Here is a 27,209-nt window from a genome sequence, read left to right on the forward strand (position 1 = left end):
TGCCATTGGATCCTGCACAAGTCAATCCCACATGTGGGTGGGCGGTTTGATTCAGAGCTGCACACCCAAAGAAAGTTTATACAACAAAAGGTTGTGGGAAAGTTGCACACCAACCACATGCGTGCGAACACGATTTGTACTACGAAAATCTTAAAAGAGTTTTACGTAAATTGCGTTTAAGACTTTATTCAAGCTCAGTTCCATTCAAGCCACAATGATGTCATACTTGTGGATTTTCGTCCTTGGAAGTTTAATCGTGACTGGAGTAAAGATGCAAGGTAAGTAGTTTTGTCAGGGGGGAAAAAACTTTAAAGTTTAAAAGAAAAAGTAGACTACTTTTTTTTTGTTTGTTTTCTGCCTAATTATTAATTATATGCATTTATTAATATTGCATATATATATATATATATATATATATATATATATATATATATATATATATATATATATATATATATATATATATATACAAGAAAGAGTCCTAGATGAAATGGGAAGCATGCATGTCTTTTTTAAGTAGAGTGATTCTATATGTCAGCTCTATATGTTGACTATTAATGTACAAATGAGTGCAAATTCAAGCATAATGAGTGCTGTGTTATTGGTCACTAATACAAGACCCTTGGAGAATGACTTGTTAGACATGTTGAAGCAGTAAAGTCTTACCCACCCCTTTGTACATTGTGTTCTTGACTAACAGCTTTGGCTGCTCAGTCTCTCAATGACTTCATCCATGTACAACAGTTCTGAAATATTCACAGGATGGAACCAAATGTTTAGGATTGGGTGGAACACATGTAATAAGGTTTATCTGCCATTAGAAATCTGAATATTGAGGAAGCATGTCCCTCCTCAATGATTTACAGGCCTGTTTATTGCAAATTTCATCCAGATGTAGACAGGAGACACGCATTTAGTTCAGTGTTGTAAATTGAGAAAGACTGAGGTGTAGTCCCAGAAATTCAATCTAGTCCCAGATGTAGACCACACCCTACAGTATATGGAGAACACGTTGGAATTACGAAAGGGATGCTTTTGATGCACCCGAGGGAGTTTGCGTTCCTCTCTCGCCCCGTCCCGATGTGAGACACACAGCAATGTCTCCTGCGTTCATTACTACAGCCGTGGATTTTTATTTTGGGAGGGATTGTGCAGAGAGACTCTTTGTTCACGGGCTCCTGTTTGTGTGGACAGGTGTGTCGCCATCCTCCTCTCTACTCATAGAGTAAACTTCTTTTGTGTCTCTTAATCTGACGACTGCCAACTGTGCCAACAAGATCAAATAAAAGAGCGGCTCTGGAAATTAAAAGCTTGAGGGACGAAATCACTTGAGTGTGTTGGTGTCATTAGGAAATATGCAAATACAAGCAGGATTTCACTTGAAATCCACTGAAACGTGACAAACTCGAAAGAAGGTGTTATGTAATGGATCTGCGTCATTTTATAACCCAAAAAGCATAAAGACTTCATGTGTGAGTCCACTAATAAAACAAAGCCACTGTCAGACGACACAAACCACGCCATTTGCATTTAAACGGAAGGTGCATCTGGTTTAATCAAAGCTCAATTCACACCAGATCTCTTCATTACCATGTTGACCAGCAGTCGATTTTAGAATATGACATCACTGATATCAACATTCTGTTATGACTAATAACCAATAAAGGGCACATATTAAACTCCTTTATTATTTTGTCTGTAATGTAAATTAAAAGTAAATTAAGTGCAACAAGTGAATTTGTGCATCATAACATTAAAATGCACTGTACAAAAGAAGGGATTTAGATTGATAAAGATATTATTAAACACTATTAAAGATGAAATAAGTGAGCTTCAGATGACATTAATGGTAATGTAAATGTAAAAATAGAAAGAATGAGCATGCACAAATAAAAATACACTGCTGGCTTATATAATAATTGCATTAGTTAACATGAACTAACAATGAAAAATACTTAATAATCATAGTTAATGTTTATTTCAACATTTACTAATACATACAGTTGCACCTGTTAATGTTATTTAATGGACTTGAGCTAACATGAACTATATATGAACTAATGTTAACCAAGATTAATGAATACTGTAATGTATTGATCATTGCTAGTTAATGATAGTTATTAATACTTAGTTATTCTTTATTATAAAGTCCAGTATGAAAAAAATAGATATAGATAGCTAAAGATGTAATTTTAAATTATTAGTGCTATTAAATATGAATTTTAAATGAGCTTAAGATGACAGCAAAGATAATGTAAATGTAAAATTAGGGGTAAATTAATATTTTCAAAATGTAAAAATAGAGTAAATAAGGATGCACGAGATATATATATATATATATATATATATATATATATATATATATATATATATATATATATATATATATATATATATCGTGCATGCTTATTATATATATTAATATATATATATATATATATATATATATATATATATACCGATTTATTTGCCGATAAATCGAAATAAAAAAATTTATATAATTTTTGAGAGCCTGAACATATATCACCCGATACCGATATGGTGGCCGATATATCGTGCATCCCTAATATATTTTATATATATATATATATATATATATATATATATATATATATATATATATATATATGCACCGATGTGAACATTTTGGCCAATACCGATAACTCTTTATATTTGAAAGCTGATAACCGATATATTGGCCGATAAATCTAAATCCAAATTTTTATATAATTTTTGAGAGCCTGATTACAAAAACAAAGTTTACCATTAAAAGCCATGTCCCAAACACATGATTATAATATTAAGACATGCTTAATAGTAATAGTAAAGTCATGAAAGCTTATAGTAACTCCAAATGCATGACCAGTCGTGTGAATAAACTAGATATTTCTGGTCTATTAGTTCTTTGGAAATACTAGGTTCAATCTAATGTTATATAACTGTCTGTTTCTGTTTTGTTTTTCAGAAGACGGTGTGGAAGGTGCTGAGAATGCTGGTAGGTTTGGATCATGCCATATGCTCTAATAACTGCCATAGCTGTTTTGTGACCACACCCTTCTTTAGAAAACTTCCTCTGCTTTGTGCCAAAGCAATAAAACTGAGAGATCGCAAGATTTTACAGCTCTCACGTCAGGTTTATTTTACAGTTCCTCATAAGAGCGGTCTCTCACAGCTTGTTTACTCAAGTGATCCCTTTGACGTTGTCAGGCATATCACCTGGCACACCATTTGTGCCCATAATAAAGATGATAAATGTGGGTTGCTAATTTACCTCATATCTCATATCCAGAGTCTCCGGGAGATGACCTTCCATCAGCCGTTCCTGATGAAGGTGATGATAAGATCTATATCTCTGGATACACTGTATTTACAGCAGTGCTTCTCAACTGGTAACAGAGAGGAAAGATGCTAAATGCAAATAACAAAAACACAACTAATGCATATTAGAATAATCAGCTTTTAAAATGGAGTAGAAACCCTTCCTATATCCTTCTTCGTTGTTGACGTCAAAGACTGTATGTGCCAACAAGTGCAAATTGGTATAGTCAAAATGAAATAGATGTGAGTGCTGACAGACGGCCCTCATGCTCAAAACCAGCAGCTGAAGGAAAAACAAAAGAAAATACGACATATGTGACATTAAATACGGGTTTGGTGATGTCGCTACTTGATATCCAACAAAAAAAATCTGGGTCCTGAGGCAAAACCAGTTGAGAACCACTGATCTACATCATATCACTAATAGCAAGAGATCTCTATCATGGAAGTAATTTGAGGGTGTGATTGAATTATAGGAACTTTACCGTTGTATTTTGTTCCACAACAACCTGTTTATGCTTCCTATAGAAGCTTTTCTGTAGAAGTACGGATGTTCATGAGGTGGACAAAATAACACTTTGTACTTTGTATAAGTAAGATGGTGCATCTTTACATGTGTACTGTGATATTACACTATTCTGCTAGAAGAAAAGTCTTCTAATTTAAATGTTGCACGCTCTAAAAACAAAAGTTTTGGTTCAACAAAAATATTATTGTATCAACCTTTCTACATTATAACAACTTCAGATGAAATTATGTTCAACCAAACTACATTGAGTTATATGAACTTAATAATTTGTAGCATAAACACAATTTATTTTAAAGTTGAAATGAAGTTGAAATATTAAAAAAAAAAAATAATAATAATCCAGTCCTATGCAAAGCATGCTGAGAACTAGAAATCCACTGCTCAATTTTCAGTTTCAAGACAATTCTATTGTTACTTATTTTTTAAAACTTACACCAGTCAAACGTTTAATGTTTTTTAAAGTGTCTCTTCTGCTCACCAAAGCTGCATTTATCTGATCAAAAATACAGTAAAAATTTTGAAATATTATTCCAGTGTAAATCAGCTGTTTTCTATGTGAATATATAGTAAAGTGTAATTTATTCCTGTGATCAAAGCTGAATTTTCAGCATCATTACTCCAGTCTTCAGTGTCACATGATCCTTCAGAAATCATTCTAATATGATGATTTGCATATTTTTGTGGAAACCGTGTGATATATTATTCAAAGTTTTGGGGTACGTAAATCGATATTGAGATAAATTAATCAAAAGTGACAGTAAATACATTTATAATGTTATTAAATATTCTATTTCAAATAAAAGCTGTTCTTTTGAACTTTATATTCATCAAAGAATCCTGAAAAATAAAATGTATGACAGTTTCCACAAAAATATGAAAATATGTTTTCAACATTGATAATAATCATAAATGTTTCTTGAGCATCAAATCATCATATCAGAATGATTTCTGAAGGATCATGTGACACTGAAGACTGGAGTAATGATGCTGAAAATTCAGCTTTGATCACAGGAATAAATTACACTTTACTATATATTCACATAGAAAACAGCTGATTTACACTGGAATAATATTTCACTATTTTTACTGTATTTTTGATCAAATAAATGCAGCTTTGGTGAGCAGAAGAGATTTGTTTTTCAAAAACATTAGAAATATGAATGAAAAAAATTAAATATGTTTCCAAACCTTTGACTGGTATTGTAAATGTAGAAAGTATTATGAAAGAGATAGAGAATGCAGTACAACACAGATGTACGTTTGCTCCCTTGAAGCCGCACACACACACACACACACACACACACACACACACACACATTAAGAATCCTCAGATCCTTCAGTCATTATGCAGAATAGTTTGTACAGCGTCCTGTAAAATGGCCTCATGTTCTCAAGCAATGGAATCGTACGATCAAATGACTTTCTCAAGACGTGTGCCCATATCATTATGGATTCCCCACCATTTCTAACCGTTGGCAGCCATTTTTGGCTTTCTCCAAATATAAAGCATTGACCAGGTTTTGTGAGTCTGTGCTTTTGAACACCCTGTTCTGAACTTCATCTTTGTTCAGAGCATGAAGTGAACTTTTTGTCAAAACTAGCTCTCAAAGGCACCGATTCAGAGTTTTTTTTTGGATGTAGTAACTAGTTAAGTATCTGTCTGCCTTCCACCACCATTTCTTTCTAATGCTGTAATGACTAATGGGCCTGTTATTCAACTCGTGCGCCACTGAAAACACATATGAAAGTGTTTAGAGCGGAAACATACTGCCGATCAACATAACTCTCTTTTGTACACCTACGATTTAGATATATTTACTCCAAGTTTAAAAGAATAGTTTACATCAAAAGGGGCTGTTTACACAACACTGTTTTACACGAATGCACAAAATGCATTTACACAACAACGCCATTTTGGGGGCCTGAAAACGCAAACTTTTGAAAACGTTTTTCAAAGTGCACGTTTTTGAAAACAATACCATTATCGTCTGCATGTAAACTACAAAAACACAAATTTGTAAAAACAGCAACGTCATGCACGTGTGTATTACATGTTCAGTCTATAGACGCGTAGTGTTTCTTTACAAAGTGACATCGCCATCTACTGGCATGGTAGCAGAATACAGCGATTTTAGTCATTTTCTCGGATCAGTGTGAACGTTTTGACAACAGTGTCATCTTTTGGTGAAAAACTTTTGCGCTTTTACTACATTGTTGTTGGGTAAACATACCTTTATACTAAAACTTTTAAAATTAATTTTAATAAAAGAAATAAAGCTGAAATCAAATGAAATATTAGATAAAAAACTTAAACTAAACATAATCAGAAATGTTGTCTTTGGCAACTAACCAAAGTTGTTAACTAAAAATAAAATAATTTGAACTAAAACTTTTTTTTTTTTTCAGTAATTAAAATAATGCTGAAATAAGATATAACGATTAACTTAAAATGAGAACTATTAAAAATCTTTTCAGTAATTAAAGCTGAAATAAAATATAACAATAATGTTGCATTAAATGCATTAAAATTACTAATTGGAAATAAATAAAAATGAAAACTGAACTAAAACTAAAAATCTTTTTTCAGTCATTAAAACAAAGCTGAAATAAAATATAACTATTAAATTAAACATAAATTTTTAGAAGTTTAATTTGAAGAACTAAAGTTATTAGTTATGAATAAAAAAAACTAAAACTGAACTAAAACTAAAAATCATTTTATGTAATTACAATAAACTTGAAATAAAATATAACAATAAAATTAAGCAAAAATGAGAAATGTTGTCTAATAACTCAAATAAGATTAAGTTGAAGAACTAAAGTTGCCAAATGAAAATAAATAAAAACTAAGCTGAAATAAAACTATTAATAATATTGTCAGTAATTAAAATAAAATATAACAATAAAATTAAACAAAAATGAGAAATGTTGCACTAAAATTACTAACTGGAAATAAATAAAAATTAAAACTGAACTAAAACTAAAAAATGTTCAGTAATTGAAATAAAAAATTGAGAAGATTATCAGTGAAGAGCGACACAAAACATCATACGAGTTTAAATATAGTGTTTTTTGATCACGAAAGTGTAAGAAACAACATGAGGGCGAGTAAATTATATCATTTAAACTATATATTTGTTATTCTGTCCACCTTCTTGAGTTCTTCCAGTGTAATGATGTTTGTCTTCATGTTTATCCTCAGTAGAAGCTCTTATTGTATATATTGTAATGTAAAGCTAGTGTCATTCAATACTGTAATGAACAGCTCTTGTACACCTGATACGGGGGGCCTCTAACAGGTTTCTTCTTGATAAACTCACCCACTGGATGTTTCTGAGGCTACGGGAGAAACTCAGAACTGTCCTGACATGTAACATATAGATTTTATATATATACGCAGACAACACAGCCTCAGAAGATTTACCACCTGATTCCAAAGACGAGTCTCTCAGCGACGCAGAGCGTGAGTATCTGATTTATCGTCACCTGTGCATTTGAAGAAAGCTGAGCCAAAGGTTGTGTTACGCTCGAGGCACAAACCAGAAGCCGTGTGTTAGAGAAGTATGAGGACTGACAACTGCTGATGTTCCTGTTGCTGACAGGAAGAGGCCACAGTAGTGGTCAGATCTAGAGGACGGTGTCACCTCTCTGATTGTGAGCTTTTTGTGACGTTACAGCTGGAGACGCTGAACCTACACCTGAAAAACCAGTGGAGGAGGTTGTGGATGAAGCCGCAGCTCCTGCAGGTTAGACAAATTAAGCACTTTACAGTGATTTTACCATGAGAAGTGTACCTTAACTAAACTGAAAACTATTAAAATTATGCTTTTTTACATGTTCATGTTTCTTTAGTGTGTAATGTTGCTGTTTGAGCATGAAAAAGGTCAACAAAAATGGTTTTTCAAAAAAATTAGATGGAAAACTTTGCATGGCTGTCAAAAATTACCTTTTTTTATTTCAATGAAATGAATATACTATATATTTTAGTTTGATAATGTTTTTTTATTTAATATTTTCTATTTTTAGGGGATTTTATGGTACTAAATAATATTTATGCAGTAATTATAATCCATTTATTCACTTTTTGAGTATAGACTTGAAAATTACATTTCCAATTTAAACTGTCATAAATATTTATTTCTTTGGAGCACAGACTGAAGTTTGGTCTCTTTTAAAGACGACGCTTGGAAGATTATTGCTGAAGTGAAAAAAGTTTAAAAGTGAACTTAAAAAAAGTCAAAGAATTTTATGTTTGTTATCAAAATGCACAAAAATACTATTTTCAAATTTTATATGAAATATATATTTTCCAAAACATGTTTTACTCTAAACTGTGAGAAAATCAAAGCTTGTGCTCCAAATTTGAGCTTGATATCTCAAAAAATGAACTTTCAGTCAGATTTTGTTTGGGCGCAGTACCAAACGCTTCCACTAGATGAAATTCGCTTCCCGTTCATTTCCAATGCGCTCATTTTTGACCGCAAATGTGACTATTTTATTCAGGACTATTTAACTGTTTTGAATCATGTCCATTATGTAATTTTTGTGTTCACATAGCAAGTGCCAAAACCTTTACCAAGTTTCGCACCATTCTGATGAAGTAAAAATTTAAAAAAAAAAAAAAAAAAACGTTAAATTTTTCAGTCAACAATGACGAAGAGCACCAGAGGGTTAAACGGAAATCAGACTGAAATAAGATTCAGTTTAAGAATTAATATTGTTAACTGGAAATAAATACAACTTAAAACTGAAATAAACCTAAAACTATTAAAAAACCGAGAAAAAAAATAAATAAATAAAAATCGCATCGAGTGATTGAAATAAAGCTGAAATAAAATCTAAATATTAGATGAAAAAATTAAACTAAATGAAAATTAGAAATGTTGCCTTTTGACATCTAAATTAATTATTTTCACAAATAAATTAAAACTAAAATTGAAATCAAAATAAAGTAAACCTAAATAGAAAGATAAAAATGTAATTAAAATGACTTTTTTTACTAAAATTAAAATAAAAACTAAAAATATAAAAATAAAAGTTCATTTAAAATATTAATAAAAATAGTACATAAATAATACTAAAAAATCACCAATTCTTTTCTGTGGTAAAATCACTGTGATGCACGGCTTCAACTGTCTTAATGCAATATGCAGTTTGATAAAAGACGTCAATGTCCAGGAAATATTTGCATTTAATAATAATCAGAATATTCAGCCAGGTAATAAAGTCTGTTAGTCAAATGCATTCATATAAAAGATGTATTCACAGAGTCAGAGCGATCTGTATAAGAATACACCTTGAAATATTGTGATTTATTGTCTTTTGTGTTGTTAACAGAGACTGAAGCTGAACAGACAGACTCGGAGTCAGGTACAGCTTTCTAATGTGGTGTCACTGCTCTAATTCAGTCACATTTATCCTGTTCAAAACAAAATCTGTGATGTATGAAAGGCTTTTTAGCTCAGATGTGTGTGTGTTTTCTCAGATGTTGTCGAGGACGAGCAACCAACACCACCAGCAGGTAAATATCACTGAAATAAAGGGAAAATATACGCCACAAACAACAGACAATAACAAGGAGATGTACAGTATAACACATTAAAATCAGTCGTAAGATACACAGTAGTGACGTCCAGAGGGGATATTTGTTTCTAATGACCCTAGAAGTTTGATTTAACCATCAAAATATGAGGAGAATATTTTTAAACATTTTAAAATATAAGAGAAGACCAAAAAAACAAAGTCGTTTTAATAATATGGGTGAAGATGTAAATTTTTCTAGGCCGGACGTCACTTCTGGACACTGCCTGGAAGAATCATGAAAAAATCATGTAAATTTCTCAAAGATAATGCGTTCTAGTTACGCTCAGCCTTACAATATTTCATCGTTAGAAGCTGCTCTGTCTGAGTGCAGTCTTTATGAAATGATTTTAAAATATCCTGTAATCATGAAGCACTGGAAAAGTCATAGAAATTCATGGGGCTGGGAAGCCTGTAATAATAATGTGGTTTAGACTATTACATTTTTTGCCGTTTCGGTCAGAGTCAGTAGCTGAAATGATGTCCCTGTAGTGAAAAAAGCAGATGCAATGTTTAATATGGTGCTCGTTCACACAGAACAATCCTAGAGGACTGATGTTATCAAACTAAACATTGCTACACCCAGACATACTGCAAATAAACAGCCGCCATCATGTGCATCTGACTCATTTCACTCGTTTTGCCCTCATCAGCTGCAGAGGAACCTGTTGAGGAAGACGCTCCTGCTGAAACAGGTAGAAATACGACACTTCACGCTAAATGTCTTTCCACTAGCTCTTGCTCAAAGTTTGTGTGTTATTTTGACACTTGTGGCTAGTCCTTTGGCAGTCCAAACTTTGTGGCATTCTCAAATTGCTTTCCCAAAAAGGTATTTGGGACCTTTTCTTCCCAAACTCATCCTTATTTAGTTTTTTTCCTCAAGCTTATAATGGTGGGGTGTGTTTTTTTCTTCTAAAAGTAACTTAAAGTGCCCCTATTATATTCCCTTTCATGTAGTGTGTCATAGAGCTGTTTCTGAATGTTTAAGTTTTAAAGATCTGACCAATCAGAGCAGAGCAGGCACTCAGAAAGGCGGGGTTTAGAGAAACCGAATGCTTGAACGAACCATTTCAGACACTGTTAGAAAAGAGTTGATCCTATAATGAGAAAATAAAGTGTTTCTTTTCCTTGCATGCATGTAAATCTATTATAGGAGACTCCAAAACTAAAATAGCATAACAGCACTTATAATGCATGCACTTATGTTAAAACTGTCTGATGCAACTGGATGGACATTTTATATGCAATTCAAACACATAATATATTTCGAGTGTTTTGTTTTATTACAAACATATTGTACTGATCAGTGTTTGTTCATTGTCGTTCTACACTAGATGAAGGCGATGCAGATAAAACAGGTTGGCAGGCCACTTTCAGAAAGTTTATATTATATTTTGGACCATACATTTGCAAAATGCTGTTTTAAGACTATTTTACAGATGTTGAAAATTTGCCTGCTTTGGTTTTCAGAAGCTGATCCACCTGCTGTAGAGACTGAACAAGGTTAAACAAAGACTTTCTGTTCTTCTTTATCTCACAGTTTGATCTTTACAAAGCCACAATTTGACGTCGTATATAAACTTTGCTTTGCTTTTGTCACATAGAAACCAATACATTTTATGAACTTTTTATGGCCACAGTTAAACTCTAACAGAGTCATCACATTATTGTAATGTTATATAAATATGGTTACATCACTCTTAAAATATTAAAAAAGTCTGATTTCAATAAATATACCAAGACAACAAATTGGACATATGAAAACACTTGGTTCTTTTACACATACACTGCAAAAATGATGTTCTTCCTCAGTGTTTCTGTCTCTAAACATTCATAAATCAAGATGCATTTACTGGAGAAGAGAAATGACTGAAGATATTAAGACTTGATAAATGAAAAAATCATCAAAATGAAGTGATTATATTTAAAACAAGAACAAATATCTGCCAGTGGAGTCAGAAAAATAATCTTTGTTTTCCATTTAAATTAAGATTATTTTTCTTTTTTATTTAAGCATAAACTTAAAGAAAACTAGAGATTATATCTTCAGTCATTTTGCTTCTCCAGTAAAAGCGTCTTGATTTAAGAATATTTAGATATTTGTGCTGAAATACGAAGTAAGAAAACCATTTATTGCAAATGTTTTCCCGTCCGTATCAGTACAGACTTTTGACTTGTTCGCTGGTTTTGACTGTTTTGGCTACATCTAAAAAATCTGATTCTCTTTGTCAGAAAACACGCCAGAGGAAGCTACAGGTGAAGTAACAGAGGAACCAGCGCAAGAGGAACCGGACGAAGGTAACAAGGAAATGTCATGCATTTCCTGTCTGAATGCTTTTGTGTGAGAATGCTGGGAATAATAAAATAGGCATGATGACTCAATCTGCTCTTTCCTCTCAGGTTCAGGACTATGAATCAAAACCAGCTATGTAGGCAGCATTTAAAGGCATAACAACATTTTGGCCAGATTCAAAGCAATCTAATAAAAATGGATACAGTTTTGTGTCTTATGAAGTTTTATGCTTATTTAGGTATGCTTTCTGCCTTTTTTCTCAGATTTGTGAGATATAAACTCACAATGGACTATATGCACAGTTACTTCCTGGTTGTCGTTAAGCCAGCTCGGGCATTTCTGGTGAACTGTTAGCTGTTCATTCTGTAGTCGCTGTACATCGACTCAAAACCATCAATGGTTGATTTTTTATTGTTGTATTCATATTTTAATCACGTTTACCTAATTTGCCAATAAACCAGTTTTATTGATTGCAATAAAGACGAAGCTATTGGGACCGTTCTGTAATTAGACACACTTCAGCAATTCAAATGTTATTTTTAATGTGATGACCACAAACATTACTTGTTCATTCTTCTGAGATCGTCTCCATTGTAAAACCAAACATTTACAATGTAGGAAATTCAACATATTCATGGAAAACGCTTATTTAAAATTAAAAAAGACGATAATTACTACTTTAACCAGCAGGTGGCGGCAAAGTAGCATTTATTTGTGCATATATCAGCCATTTCCTCTAATCGTTTCTCACTTCGTTTTTGACTAAATATTAAACATTATGAAATAACTAGGTTTAAAAATACATTTTGTCAAAGTGAAGTATGAAATACTCACAAAATCTCATGAAAAACAATAACTTTTCTTGTGAATTAATGACACAGAAAGCGAGTGCTGCTCTCTCTTTATCAGTGCAGCACAAGATCAATGATTTCAGCACACTTGTGAAAACACACATTTTTATTCAATTAATCTAACTAAAGTGCACAATAAATATTTAATTTTTGAAGCTTTTTTTCACATAAAAGTGTGAAAACTGATGGTCGAATTGAATTTAGCCGAGGAGGAACACTGAGGTATGACTTTATTTATTTATTTTTTATGCCGTCTTATGTTTGAATAACTAAATTAATGCTATGCCTGACTATTTAAGTGACTATATTCTGATTATAAACTAAGTATTACACTACTGATGCTCAACACACCAGCACATGACTCTCACCGGAAGTTTTCGAGCTGGCTTATATTAGGGTGACCAAACGTCCTGTTTTCCCAGGACATGTCCTGTTTTCACGTCCTGTCCTGGCCGTCCTGGTTGTTTTTTATAAAGTGATGAAAATGTCCTGGTTTTCATTGTTTTTCATTGGGCCTTTAAATTGACCGGTGTTACGAGATTTTCGGTTTCTGAGATTTTCGGTTTCCGAAGGCGGAGCATACATTAATATACATGAGTTTCGCAGACATGCGCGATTGCACGTGCAACTGAAAATATTAGTTCACATTGTATCTCAAGACATTAGTGGATTATTCCATAAAGGAAACTATATTATATATATAGTCTTTCAGAAGATGTGTATTAGCACCCCCTACTGTATAACAGTAAAAACACGGATTTCCAGAAAATTTTGGTGGGGAAAGAGTTAATGTCATAAATTTAGCTAAATTCAAAGGGAACATTTTCTGAGACCATTGGCAGATATTTGTTCTTGTTTTAAGCAGAAACAAACTTCATTTTGATACATTTTCAGAAAACAAGACTTTTATATTTGTACTGGAAAACAAGACAGAAATACTGAGGAAAACATAATTTTTTGCAGTGTGATGGTAAAGTAGCGACATGTGAAGGCTGATCTATTAAAATCGCTTATGCTGAGGGCTGAGTCACTTTTTATGGAGAATATATTGAAATCACTCACTTATGAGGTTGAATTTCAGTTGCGATGCGGCATTAGACAATAGACAGGAAGGTTTTGAAACAGAGTCCAGGTTAACTGAGGGTTTTCCAGTGTCCAGTCCGTGGAATGAGTTTGTTTGCATGTGTCTCGTCTGCAGGTGAAGCAGACACAGGTGAAACAGACGCAGGTGAAGCAGACGCAGGTGAAGCAGACACAGGTGAAACAGATGTTGGAGAAACAGACGTTGGAGAAACAGATGTTGGTGAAACAGATGTTGGTGAAACAGATGTTGGTGAAACAGATGTTGGAGAAACAGATGCTGATGAAGCAGGTGTGTTTCTCTCTGGAGACTCTGTGATCATTTTCTCTGTAACTGAAACGAATGTAAACATGGCAAATTTAACACAACAGAAACTTAGATTACTTTATTTTTGGTTATTTTAGAAAATAGATGCTGAAATAAATACTGTTCACATTTGACATTATTTACTTTATAATACAAGTATACAAGAGATACTGGCTAAATCTCCTGAAGTCTGTCAAGAACATTACTTAAATACAATAATTATTTTAAATCGACAAACATTAACGGCAATACGACAAATACTACCATAATGTAAACATACTTAAAAAATTAAAATATGTTGTATTTTCATTACAATTATAAGAATTTGGAGGGAAAACGTGCTTAATTGTCATGAAAATAATGCCATAATATAAAAATAGGGGTCACATGTCACTCCATAAAAGAAAAAAATATGGTATTTTTAGCATTAAAAAAAGAATGAAAAAAGCTATGTTTTTGGTAACACTTTACAGTAAGGTTATGAATTAAGAATGAACAATACTTCTACAGCATTTATTAATCTCAGTTAATGTTAATATCAGTATTTACTAATACATTATTAAAATCAAGACTTGTATTTGTTAACGTTAGTTAATGCACTGTGAACTAACATGAACAAAAAATAAACAGCTGAATTTTTATTAACTAACATTAACAAGCATTAATAAATATTATAACAAATGTATTTCTCATGGTTAGTTCATACATTAACTAATGTTAACAAATGAACCATATTGTAAAGTGTTACCGCTTTTTTAAAATATTTTGTCATGAAAATAGTTGTCTCAATATATAAATGGGGTCACATCACCGTATAATAAAAAAAATATATATATATATATTTAGCATTACATTTTTTTTTTCATATTGTGACATTATTTTAATGACAAATAAGCAGACAAATTCTCAAACTGTAATAAAAAAACTACATATATTTTAACATTATTGTAGTTTTTGTTGTGCTGCTGCTAATGTTTGATTTAAAATAATGATTGTATTACAGTAATTAGAGTCTAATGACTTTCATCAACAATAATAATAAATATAGCTGCAAGCAGCAATTACAGGGCCAAGCACAAAAACGGCACAAGAAGCCAGCCAACATGGCTGGGAGCATCAGACTAACTGCAACAGTGAGCAATTAAAGACCCATTAAGATCATTTTAGGCAAAACAGCTGATAAATGATCAAAAATGAGGATTTACTGGTTCATCACTTTCGACCAATAGGTGGCGCTGTGACCAAATTAATGTGGTATGGTCAGAGTGAGATGACAATGACACTTGCAAAGTTTGGTGTCAATATGTCAAAGCATTGCAGAGATACAGCTTCAAGAGTCATTTTTGCATCATACCTCAAATTATTAGTTAAAATAGTCAAAAGTTATTAGCATTTTTGTAAATTGTGTTATAACTTTTGACCACAAGGTGGCCAAAACTTCTCAGGCTCCTTCAGGGCATTGTGCTGATGACCCATACCAAGTTTCGTAAAGATACGCTAATGCGTTCGTAAAATACAGCATTTTAGCACAAAATTCAAAATGGCCGATATGGGAAAATTTGTTATCATTCGACTCGGCATGATGCCCCAAATCCAACGAGACCAAATGTATGATTTTTGGACAAACCCATCAGAAGTTATAAGCAAAAATATCAAATTTTTCGTATTTCCGTACCAGTAGGTGGCTCTGCGCCGAAACGCTGCATGATGCCTCAGGTCATGCTTGTGATGAAATGTACCAAGTTTGGTCTGAATGCGATAAAGTGTTGCGGAGATACAGCCTTATGTCTATTTTCGCAAGCACTACATACAATTCGTTCACGTGTTTTTCGAAAACGGTTTGAGAAATCAACTATAACTAATCCATAACTTTTTGTCAGCATGGTCTGAAGATGATCTGGTTCAATTTTCATGAAAATCGGAGTAACGGCCTAGGAGGAGTTTGAAAAAGTTCAAAAGTTCAAAAAAATTCAAAATGCCGGAAAAATTGTCATGACAGAAAAAAAGAATTTTGTTTCTAGCCCTTACGGTTCAAAAGTTATTAGCATAAACATAAGCTCAACTTTGGACAGCTGATGGCACTAGAGGGATTGAGTTAGAGACTCCAAATTTGGTATGGACATAGTTCAGACTGCCCTCTAACTGTGTGCCAAATTTCACAACTTTCCCGCAAGTGGTTCTATGGGCTGCCATAGACTTCAAGAGCGGAAGAAGAAGAAATCTAACGATTACAATAGGTGTATTCGCACCTTCGGTGCTTGGCCCCTAATTAATAATTATAATAATAGGAGTTTAAAACTCAAGTACATATTACAGTAATGAGAAATTGGTTGAAAAAGCATTATAGTCATGAAAATAAAATAATTAAAATGGTTAATTTTGATGTCGTGTGTCACTTGTAGTTATTTTGTTCTGGACTAAATGCCATATTGACCAAGAACACAAATAATGTCTGTGTTTGTTCTCAGAACCCAGTGTCGTACCAGAGGATCCAGTGGATGTTGATGTAGCAGTGAAAGGTTTGTAATGAAAGTCTGTAATGGAGTCTGACAGCATGAAAACCTGTTTACATGTGCTTTTGTGTTTCTCCAGTTAATGCTGATGTATTTGATCTTTCTGATGCTCTCAATGGAGATACAGGTAAGCGATAATCACAAAGCTTTTGTGCATTTGTGTAATTACATTCTCTGTCATTTATCAGAAACTGCATTCGTTAGTCTTGAGTGTGACTTCAGTGTCGTGTGACTGAACTGGAAACAGAATTAAGTGTGCATGATTACCTTGTGATGATCACACAGTTCATTTATGTGCTGCTCCTGGTTTGACGAGTGAAAACTATCAATTAAAAGTGATGATTAGTGATTCAAAACGGCCACGGTAAAAATTCCTCCAGTGCAAAACCCTGCGTGTTATTCACACACTATAATATATTCACCAAAGCATGCAATATTTTTTGCCAAAGCTGCTTTAAAACATCATTATATATTGATAAAAATGGCTATTCTCAATGCATGAAATTTCATTGTTCTGTATAGAATTAATTTCTTTCAGTCAGAGTAATTAATGAGAGATTTCTGCTTACAGAAGAGATTGAAATGGGAGATGCAGACAAACACAGTTCAGGTCAAGGCAAAGGTACGGCACTTTTTGTCATATTTACATGATGTTTTGCAGTGTGTGTTTTTATCTTACTTCCTTAACCTTATCATGCATTATTTTCTGGCCTAAATTATAAGGATTTTAAAATATTTTAATAATTTGGTCAGAAGACTCTGTTCTCGCTCAAGGTCATAAAACACTAAAAAATTTGTAGTCAATTAAATTTATTTTAATTAGTTACAATTCTTTTTATGTTAATCACAAATGTAAGGGCAAATATCAAGTTAAAATATGATAATCACGGTTTCTGCACTGCAAAAAATTATTTTATTAGTATTTCTTTCTTGTTTTCCAGCACAAATATCTAAACATTCATAAATCAAGATACATTTACTGGAGAAGAAAAATGACTGAAGATATTAAGACTTGATTATTTCAAGTTTGTGCTTGAAATAAAAACAAATATTTGCCAATGGAGTCATTTTCCCTTTGAATTAAGTTGATTTTTCTGCCCGCACTGGCAGATATTTGTTCTTGTTTTAAGCATAAATTCACTTCATTTGAATGATTTTTCAGAAAACATGAAAGTCATTTTGCTTCTCCAGTAAATGTATCTTGATTTAAGAATGTTTAGATATTTGTGCTGAAAAAAGACAAAAAATACAGAGTAAAACACTGTGTGTCAAAGTGACAAGCGAAAATAAATAGGCAATGTATTATATTCAGTACATTATATTCACAACAGTGGTTATTGCTAATATCAGTGTTTAATCACATTGTTCTCTCTGTTATTTCAGCTCGCAGCGCTGAAGCCGCTTCTGAGCCAAAAGGTATCATATTTTTAAATTATATTAATATATAATACACATGTTTGTGAAAGTCACAGAGCTCGAGGTTTCGGGGTGGTTTCTTCCTCGTGTCTCCGATCTTACGGTCTGTAGATTCCTCCTTTGTGTGTCTGTGGGATTTTTTTCACCCGTTTTATGGTCCAGCAGGTGAAAATTTTAGGGTCAGTTAGTAATTCTTATAGACCTGAGTCAGGTTAGACGCCATTTTGAATGAAAATGAGGTTGTGAGATTTACAGTCTTTACACTAGCAGGTACTGTATAAAAGTCCTAGATCACATCATTTTCACAGCAAATGTTTCATGGAATGTTTTTTCGGAAAGACGTTTCGTCAGCTGAACAATCAGTATGTTGTTAAACAACATTACAATCCACTGAACACACGGTACACACTGTCCATCACAGCTTCACTTTCATTCCTGTCACACATTAAACATGGCTCTACCCTGATTAAGGTCTAAATTCATGATTTGAATGAATCCTTAAAGCTGAGCACTAGTGACAGGGATGCTTGACTTAAACACCCCTAATGAATGATCATCATCCGCATGAGCTGATCATCTGTAATACCTGCTGCTCCACCCAATCAAACAGACACAAAAGATCTGCGCGTTCACTAAAGTCAGAACAAACTCTGATTAACTGTTAAACACGTCACGTTTGCATTGGACACATGCTAGTGATGTAAAACCTGGAGCCGTGTCACTCTGGGGATTAATGTGTTTAAAACACAAACTAATCTGACTAATGTCATCTAACGTTTCATGAAAGGAAGAAAACAATAGGAGCGACATGTTGAAATTAAATAGGAATTATCCATCTGTGGATTGACATTTATAAAACACAAACATTCTGACTAATATCATCTAACATGTTTCATGGAAGAAAGAAAATAATATGGGTTTGTAGTGACGTCAAAATAAGAAATCAAAAATATGACAAAACTGAAAACAATTTAAAAATGGAAATTTACATTAAAGTGAAAATTATGACATTAAATGTCAAATATTATAAGAGATTAAAAAATTGATATTGTAACATAAAAAGTCATAATTATGAAAACAAAAAGTAATTAATAAATTATACTTATGAAATAAAATGTCTAAATTATGAATTATCCTTTTGGGGATTGAAGTTATAAAACCAAAATTCTGACTAATATCATTTAATATGTTTCATGGAAGAATAAAAATAGTAAACTTGATTGACATGTTGAAATTATGAATGATGAAAAGTCTAAATTTTGACATAAAATGCCAGTTATGTGATTAATAAAGTGAAATTATGACAAAACGTGCAAACGATGAAAAGAAAGTTGAAATTATCAGTTGAAGTTGACAAAAAAAATCATACTTATGAAATTTAAAGTCTAAATTATCAATTATCTTTTTGGGGATTGATGGTATAAAAGTCACAATTATGAGAAAAAAGTTGAAATTATCAGTCGAAATTTACGTAAGTCATAATTATGAAATAAAAAGTCTAAATTATCAATTATCTTTTTGAAAATTGATGTTATGAAACCAAAATTCTCACTAATATCATTTAATATGTTTCATGGAAGAAAGAAAATAGTAAATTTGAGTGACATGTTGAAATTATGTGATGAAAAGTCAAAATGATGACATAAAATGCCAATTATGAGGTTAATAAAGTGAAATTACAAGATTAATGTCAAAATTATGACATAAAATTCATAAAAAGTCAAAATGATGAAAAAAAAGTTGAAAAAATTTGACAAAAAAACATACTGATGTAATAAAAAGTCTACATTATGAATTATCCTTTTGGGGATTGACATTATAAAACAAAAATTATGACAAAATGCCAATTATGAGATTAAAAAAAGTGAAATTACAAGATTTAAAGTCAAAATTATGACATAAAAGTCATAAAGTCATAATTATGAGAAAAAAGTTTAAATTATCAGTCAAAATTTACATAAGTCATAATTATAAAATAAAAAGTCTAAATTATGAATTATCTTTTTGAAAATTGACGTTATGAAACCAAAATTCTCACTAATATCATTTAATATGTTTCATGGAAGAAAGAAAATAGTAAATTTGAGTGACATGTTGAAATTATGTGATGAAAAGTCAAAATGATGACATAAAATGCCAATTATGAGGTTAATAAAGTGACATTACAAGATTAATGTCAAAATTATGACATAAAATGCATAAAAAGTCAAAAAAATTGAAAAAAAGTTGACCAAAAAAAACCTACTTATGTAATGAAAAGTCTAAATTATGAATTATCCTTTTGGGGATTGACATTATAAAACAAAAATTATGACAAAATGCCAATTATGAGATTAAAAAAGTGAAATTACAAGATTTAAAGTCAAAATGATGACATAAAAGTCATAAAAAAGTCATAATTATGAGAAAAAAGTTTAAATTATCAGTCAAAATTTACATAAGTCATAATTATGAAATAAAAAGTCTAAATTATGAATTATCTTTTTGAAAATTGACGTTATAAAACAATAACATGTTTCTTGGGAGAAAGAAAAGAATGTGGGTTTTGAGCGACGTGAAATTGACAAAATGCCAATTGCTTGATTAAAAAAGTGAAATGACAAGATTAAAAAGACAAAATTATGACATAAAAAGTCGAAAATTTACATAAAATGTCACAATTATGAAATAAAAAGTCTAAATTATGAATCACCCTTATGCCATTACAAAACAGAAAGATTCTGACTACTGTGATCAAACATGTTTCATGTTTAATGTTTGAACGGTTTGGAGCGACATGAGAGTGAGTCAGTGATGGCATAATGATCATGAGTCAGTTTTCCCTTTATAATCTGGGAACACGCATTTCCTCTCGTGGTTCTTGTGTGTCACTGAGTGAAAAACTCCAGTTGAGCGTCTTTCGTTTTGCGGCCGGCACTTTCATCTCCTGCAGGATCTGTAAATCAGGTTCAGTCTTGCCTGTCGCCTCTTTGAGGACTTTTCCCTCGCAAAAATTCCAGTCACTGCATGTGTCGGCTCTTGCTGCGCTCCGTCGAATCCTGCGGCGTCCGGAGGGACCATCGGTGACGGGTGTACTGATGTTTCTCTGCAGCAGTAGTGCCTGTGATGAACACTGAAGCATGGAAATATCAGAAACTTTGATATTTTTGCCAGGCATGAAAACTAAAAACTTTTAAAGTGAAAATGCATTTACTAGTTTTCCTCTGCTCTAAAATGTTCAGTCCCCAATTTTGAGCCCTCAAACCACCAATTCTTTCTATGCTTGTTATGTAAATTGCATATCAATATGATCCATATGACAAATCATGCAATACTGGTTAATACCGTCTAAAGAGGTTTCATGTGAAATGTCTCTTTAAACCAATGGAAGCCAATTTTCACCACATAAAAAAACATTCTTTAGTAAATCCTAATTATGATTTTACATAATTGGAATTATTATAAGACAAAAAGTCAAAATTGTAAAATAAAAAGTTAAAATTATGAGGAAAAAAAGTAGAAATTATGAGTAAGAAAAATTTAAATTATGGATTAAAAATTTATTAAAAAAAGTTACAATTATAAAATTAAAAAGTCATTATGAGAAAAAAAGTCAAAATTATGACAATCTGAGATAAAAGTCATACATTGTATGTCATAATTTAGAATTTTATGTCATTTGACTTTATCTTTATGACTTTAAATAGAATTCCATATAAACCTGAAGTGTCTGTATTCTAATGCTGCCATCTAGTGGATCATTATGTGAATCTCTTGTTACTTCTTATCAACTGAAATTATAAAGGTATAAATATATTTTGTGTTTTTGAGCTTGACAGAACTGATGTTGGAAAAGAGCTTTGTGAAAACTCTCAGTAAAGAGCAGCATACAGGGTTAAAGACGTTGATTAGGAGGCAACTTCTGTGAACTATTCCTCTAACACATAGTGTTTGTTCTGACTTTAGTGAACACATGACGCAGGAAGGAACGAGCAGATCTTTTGTGTCTGTTTGATTGGGTGGAGCGGCAGGTATTATAGATGATCAACTCATGCGGATGATGATCGTGTGATTAGTGGTGTTTGTTAAGTCAACTAGTGCTCAAAGTTAGGGGTTTGTCACAATCACCATAAGTAAAAATTCCACAGACTTATTTTTATTGAGGAAGCTGAGCCATATCTACAGTCGTGAAGATCAGAGACGTGAGGGGGAACTCTTCTCATGCAAAATAGGGAATTTCCACTAAGAACCCCCTAACAACTACCTAGCTACACCCTAGCAACCACCCAGAACCCTATAACATCTATCTAGCAATGCCTTAGCAACCACCCAGAACCCCCCTAACGACTACCCAGCAATGCCCTAACAACCACCCTGAATCCCCTAACAACTGCCTAACAACATCCTAGGAACCACTCAAAATCCTCTAATGACTACCTAGCAATGCCCTATCAACCATGCATAATATCCTAACAACTACCTATACTACGGCCTGGCAACCACCTCGAACACCCTAATGACAACGCCCTAGCAACCACCCAAAACACACTGATGACTACCTAGCATTGGCCTAGCAACCACCTCGAACACCCTAATGACAACGCCCTAGCAACCACCCAAAACACACTGATGACTACCTAGCATTGGCCTAGAAACCACCCAGAGTCCCCTAACAACTACCTAACAACCACCCAGAACACCCTAATAACTACCTAGCGATGCCCTAGGAACCACCTAGAACCCTCTAAAACATTTATCTAGCAACGCCCTCGCAACCCCACAGAACACACTAATGATAACCTGGCAATGCCCTAGCAACCACCTAGACCCCCCTAACAACTACCAAACAATGTTTTAGCAACCACCCATAACACCCTAATAGCAACGCCCTAGCAACCACCCAGAAACTCCATCAACTACTTAGTAGCACACTAGTAGCCATCCAGAACCCACTTACTGACTACATACCAATGCCCTTATAACCACTCAGAACCCCTAATGAGTATCTAGCAACGCCCTAGCAACCATTAAAAACACCTTAATGACTACTAGCATTGGCCTAGCAACCACCCAGAGTCCCCTAACAACTACCTTACAACCACCCAGAACACCCTAATAACTACCTAGCGATGCCCTAGGAACCACCTAGAACCCTCTAAAACATTTACCTAGCAACGCCCTCGCAACCCCCCAGAACACACTAATGATTACTGACTACATACCAATGCCCTTATAACCACTCAGAACCGCCTAATGAGTATCTAGCAACGCCCTAGCAACCATTAAAAACACCTTAATGACTACTAGCATTGGCCTAGCAACCACCCAGCTTTCCCCAGCAACTACCTAGCAACCACACAGAACACCAAAGTGATGACCTAGCAATACCCTAGCAACCACCTAGACCCCCCAACAACTACCAACCACCTGGAACACCCTAATAACTACCTAGCAATGCCCTAGCAACACATAGACCCCCATAACAATTACCAAGCAACACCCTAGCAACCACCCAGAACACCCTATTGATGACCTAGCAATGCCCTTGCAACTACCTAGACCCCCTAACATTTACCAAGCAACACCCTAGCAACCACCCAGAACACCCTAATGATGACCTAGCAATGCCATAGCAAACACCCAGAATCCCCTAACAACTACCTAGCATACACTAATAACTACCTAGCAATGCCCTAGCAACCACTTAGACCCCCCAACTACCAAGCAACGCCCTAGCAACCACCCAGAACACCATAATGACGACCTAGCAATGCCCTAGCAACCACCTAGACCCCCCCTAACAACTACCAAGCAACACCGTAGCAACCACCCAGAACACCACAATGATGACCTAGCAACACCCTAGCAACCACCTAGACCCCCCTAACAACTACCAAGCAACGCCCTAGCAACCACCCAGAACACTTGAGCAGCCATATAGCAGCACACCGACACCTCTGTGAATCTGTGGTTTGTGTGCTTCTGTCCAGACAGTGGATCCGGTACGGTTGTTGGTGTTGTCTGTGGGATTGCAGTAGCAGCTGTTGGTGCCATAACCGGCTACTTCACCTATCAGAAGAAGAAACTGTGCTTCAAGGTCCAGAGAGGTCTGTGGCTCCGCTCATGTTCTAGAAGGCATTCAGATGTCAATCAGAGGCATATAATCATAGTTACATATTTGAAGTTTACAGTCTGAAACACAACAGCTGAAGTGAGTCATTTCTGCAGCATTAAATAGAATCACAACCTGTTTCTCTAATTGGTCTCAATGGGCTCAACGTAGTATTTGCTGAACCAGTAGGGTCTAGTTTCCTTAAGGAAACCTGTTTGAAAACCGTCATACTGCATGTTCATGCATCATGCATCTTCAGATGCTACTTTTAAAAAGCAGTAGGCAAGTGTAGTGTTCTTTTCGGAATTAAATAATTTGCAGTTCTATCAGTGACTGATCATAAACCCATTCAAATGCATTTCAGCTGAGCCATAGTTAGTTTCAGCTCTCTAATGAACATCTGAGTCATAAATGATGCATCTAGTCAGTATGTGAACTGTTGAATGAGAACACATGCTTTCTCTTCAGGTGACCCAGAGAGTGCCAAAGAAGAGAACGGCACGCAGAGCGAACCACAGGGTGAGCCATTCACAGCTTATTTTCACCTTTAAATGTGTTTTTCATTGAATATTGTTACTTGAATGGCATTAAATAGCGGCATAAACAAGTGCTTCTTGAATAGAGGGTCTCAGCAATACAACTAACAAATATAATCATGCATAATTTGGGCATCAAAATAAACACTTATCAACTTTTTTATGCAATAAACAATTAGAGTACTGTTGGTTTGCCATGTGATGACATGAACTACAGTCACATGATACCGATGTCAACTGCTTACTGTGTTTTTGGTTTCTATTCTGTTTTTCATATGCAGTTTTAAGCACCCTCCTGAACTCGCCCTAACTCGAGCAGTGAACGCGGGTCTGCGGGCGGTGAATTCCCATGAAGCTACTGTGAACTGGTTTACATTGGAAGAGCACATTGTAACTACTCACATCTGGAGAATCAGAGTGAACTTCACAAACAAATGCATTCACAGTGCAGAAAGTCAGCACTTAGAGTTCCTGACGCAGCCTTCTTCATAACATCATCATCATCATCATCTTCCTACTGCTTCGACTACAGTTCTGAACTAGCACACAGGACTGTTAATAATTGGTTTTGAATGTAATTTCACATAGTTTGAATGGGACGGGATGTGTGTACGTGTATGCATGTGTAATATGACAGCCTTTTGGGAGAGGCGTTTCATTTTGTTGCTTTAAAAAGTGTCATTTAGTTACTGTGTTATTAATCACACAGTTTTGTTTGATGTCTAATTGTTGCCGCTGATTCTTAAACAAGCAAATCTCACACCGTGGAATGATTCACTTTGAAATTATGTTGTCTGACCAAATAGAATTCATAGGATTTTTTCTTTCTTTTTTGTTTTTGTTTTTTAAATTCTGTAAATAAGTGTTGAGTTTGAATAAAGGGTTGGTTACATTTAAATGACTGTGTATGCAGTTAATTGCACAAAGTTTCATAATGAAATTATATAATACCAGAACTGCACATAAATTAAATGTCAATAACCTAACCTTAGAGGAATTATTATTCATTATTGTAGCTCTATAATAATAATAACAATGTAAATTATTTGTAATATAATTATTATTATAAATAATAATATTAATAGCAAATATAGCTGCAAGCAGCAATTATGGGGTCAAACCGAATAAGAACAGAAAAGTAAATATTTGCGGACATCTGTGATCATGAGGTTAGGATAAAGCTGTTTAAATCGCATCAGTTAAAGCACTTATTTAACATAATAACATGGTTTATAACTTCTGAGCAGTAGGTGGTGCTGTGACGAAACTCTGCATGGACCCCCAAGTCATGCCTGTGATGACACGTACCAAGTTTTGTGTCAATACACAAAACTTTTGCAAAGATACAGCCGCATATCCATTTTGGCATTCTCGCGGTCAGATTGGGTCTATCAAAAATCTTTTAATGACTTTTTTGTCATGAGTGTCTGTAGATGCTACATACCAAATTTTGTACAAATCGGACAATTTTTTTGTAGGAGGAGTTCGAAAAAGTAGGTTTTGAATAAAATTCAATATGGCGGACAGTAAGTATGGTAGAATATGGCAAATTTGGTATCATATGACTCAACATAAGCCAACAAATCTAATGATAGTTTGGCTGTTTCTCAATTCCAAGAATGCAGAGATCAGACTTGCATTCTCGTGGAGTCTTGCCAGGCGACCTTGAAATAACGAACTCGGAAGGACGCGAGGACAGAGAGAACGCCTCATTTGAGAATTGAGATGTGCTGCGATCTTGTTGACCGTCCCAGCATATTATAAGTGGCTAATGCACAATAAATACAACATAACATCACAAACAAATGTCATAACCTATTAAAAGATTTCTTTCATATTATTATAGGCATTGTTCTCATATTATTTGTTATCTTTTTATTTTACCGCGTGTATTTATGAAAATGAGTAGCCTTTGTGTTACCATATGCTTTGTCAATGTTAAGGTACTTTTTTATATACCAATAAAAATACTGCCCAAAAAAAAAGGCTTTCTTCAGGTTATCACTTTATTAAAATTAAGCAAAACAAACTTACAAATGTTTATTTTCACGAGCATCACGTATTTGCTAGCTTGTAGCGGGAATCTCATAAGTGAGAATGAGAACTATAAAGCTTGCAGGCTTCCATACGTCGACCGCCCACAGCGTCTTCTGGGATTTTTAACGGTCTGCATTCGATGCATCCTCGATATCAAGAACAAAGAAAATTGGATATTGTTTAATTTGGCATGCCTCAAGGAATCTGAGACCATCCTCATGATTTTAGGACAAGGCCTTCAAAAGTAAGATAATAGCCATTTTTCCTATCTCGGCACCAGTAGGTGGTGCTGTGACGATACTGTGCATGTACTCCCAAGTCATGCCTGTAATGACATATACCAAGTTTGGTGTCAATACACCAAATCATTTGCGAAGATACCACATCAAATCCATTTTTGCGCGTTCGCCGTCAAATTCGTTGACGCACTATATGAGAACGGATTAGCCAATCAAAAATCTTTTAATAACTTCTTTCCTGGAGTGTGAGTAGATGCTACATACCAAATTTCATGTAAATTGGTCAAATGCTCTAGGAGGAGTTAAAAAAAGTAGGTTTTTCGGAAAATTCAAAATGTCGGAAAATTTTCAAATGACGGAAATGACATCATATGGAGCATTCGAATCAGCATGAGCCATATGGATTCAGAGAAAAAATG

At 33.9% G+C, this 27,209-nt stretch overlaps 2 protein-coding genes across 4 annotated transcripts in view; one reads left to right on the forward strand and one right to left on the reverse strand.

Annotated features, from left to right (window-relative positions):
* si:ch211-39i22.1 (fibrous sheath CABYR-binding protein) lies at positions 1 to 25,412 on the forward strand. Of its 3 annotated transcripts, none has more exons than XM_048194818.1 (19): positions 1 to 278; positions 2,966 to 2,995; positions 3,290 to 3,331; positions 7,248 to 7,310; positions 7,525 to 7,593; positions 9,185 to 9,217; positions 9,333 to 9,368; positions 10,081 to 10,122; positions 10,762 to 10,785; positions 10,898 to 10,930; positions 11,660 to 11,725; positions 13,770 to 13,943; positions 16,427 to 16,477; positions 16,551 to 16,598; positions 17,046 to 17,093; positions 17,855 to 17,887; positions 23,857 to 23,973; positions 24,447 to 24,497; positions 24,796 to 25,412. In XM_048194818.1, the coding sequence occupies exons 1-19, from the start codon at positions 215 to 217 to the stop codon at positions 24,822 to 24,824; spliced, it is 1,053 nt and encodes a 350-aa protein (XP_048050775.1). In that variant the 5' UTR covers positions 1 to 214; the 3' UTR covers positions 24,825 to 25,412. The 3 variants fall into 3 exon arrangements, with proteins under 3 accessions (XP_048050775.1, XP_048050776.1, XP_048050774.1); XM_048194817.1 differs by having other exon boundaries at positions 24 to 278; positions 17,043 to 17,093; XM_048194819.1 differs by lacking the exon at positions 7,248 to 7,310 and having other exon boundaries at positions 17,043 to 17,093.
* Positions 1 to 27,209, reverse strand: part of LOC125270828 — a 455,327-nt gene that overhangs the window by 275,010 nt on the left and 153,108 nt on the right. The window lies entirely within an intron of this gene.

This window comes from Megalobrama amblycephala, linkage group LG6 (genome assembly GCF_018812025.1).
Source record: "Megalobrama amblycephala isolate DHTTF-2021 linkage group LG6, ASM1881202v1, whole genome shotgun sequence".
NCBI lineage: Eukaryota > Metazoa > Chordata > Actinopteri > Cypriniformes > Xenocyprididae > Megalobrama > Megalobrama amblycephala.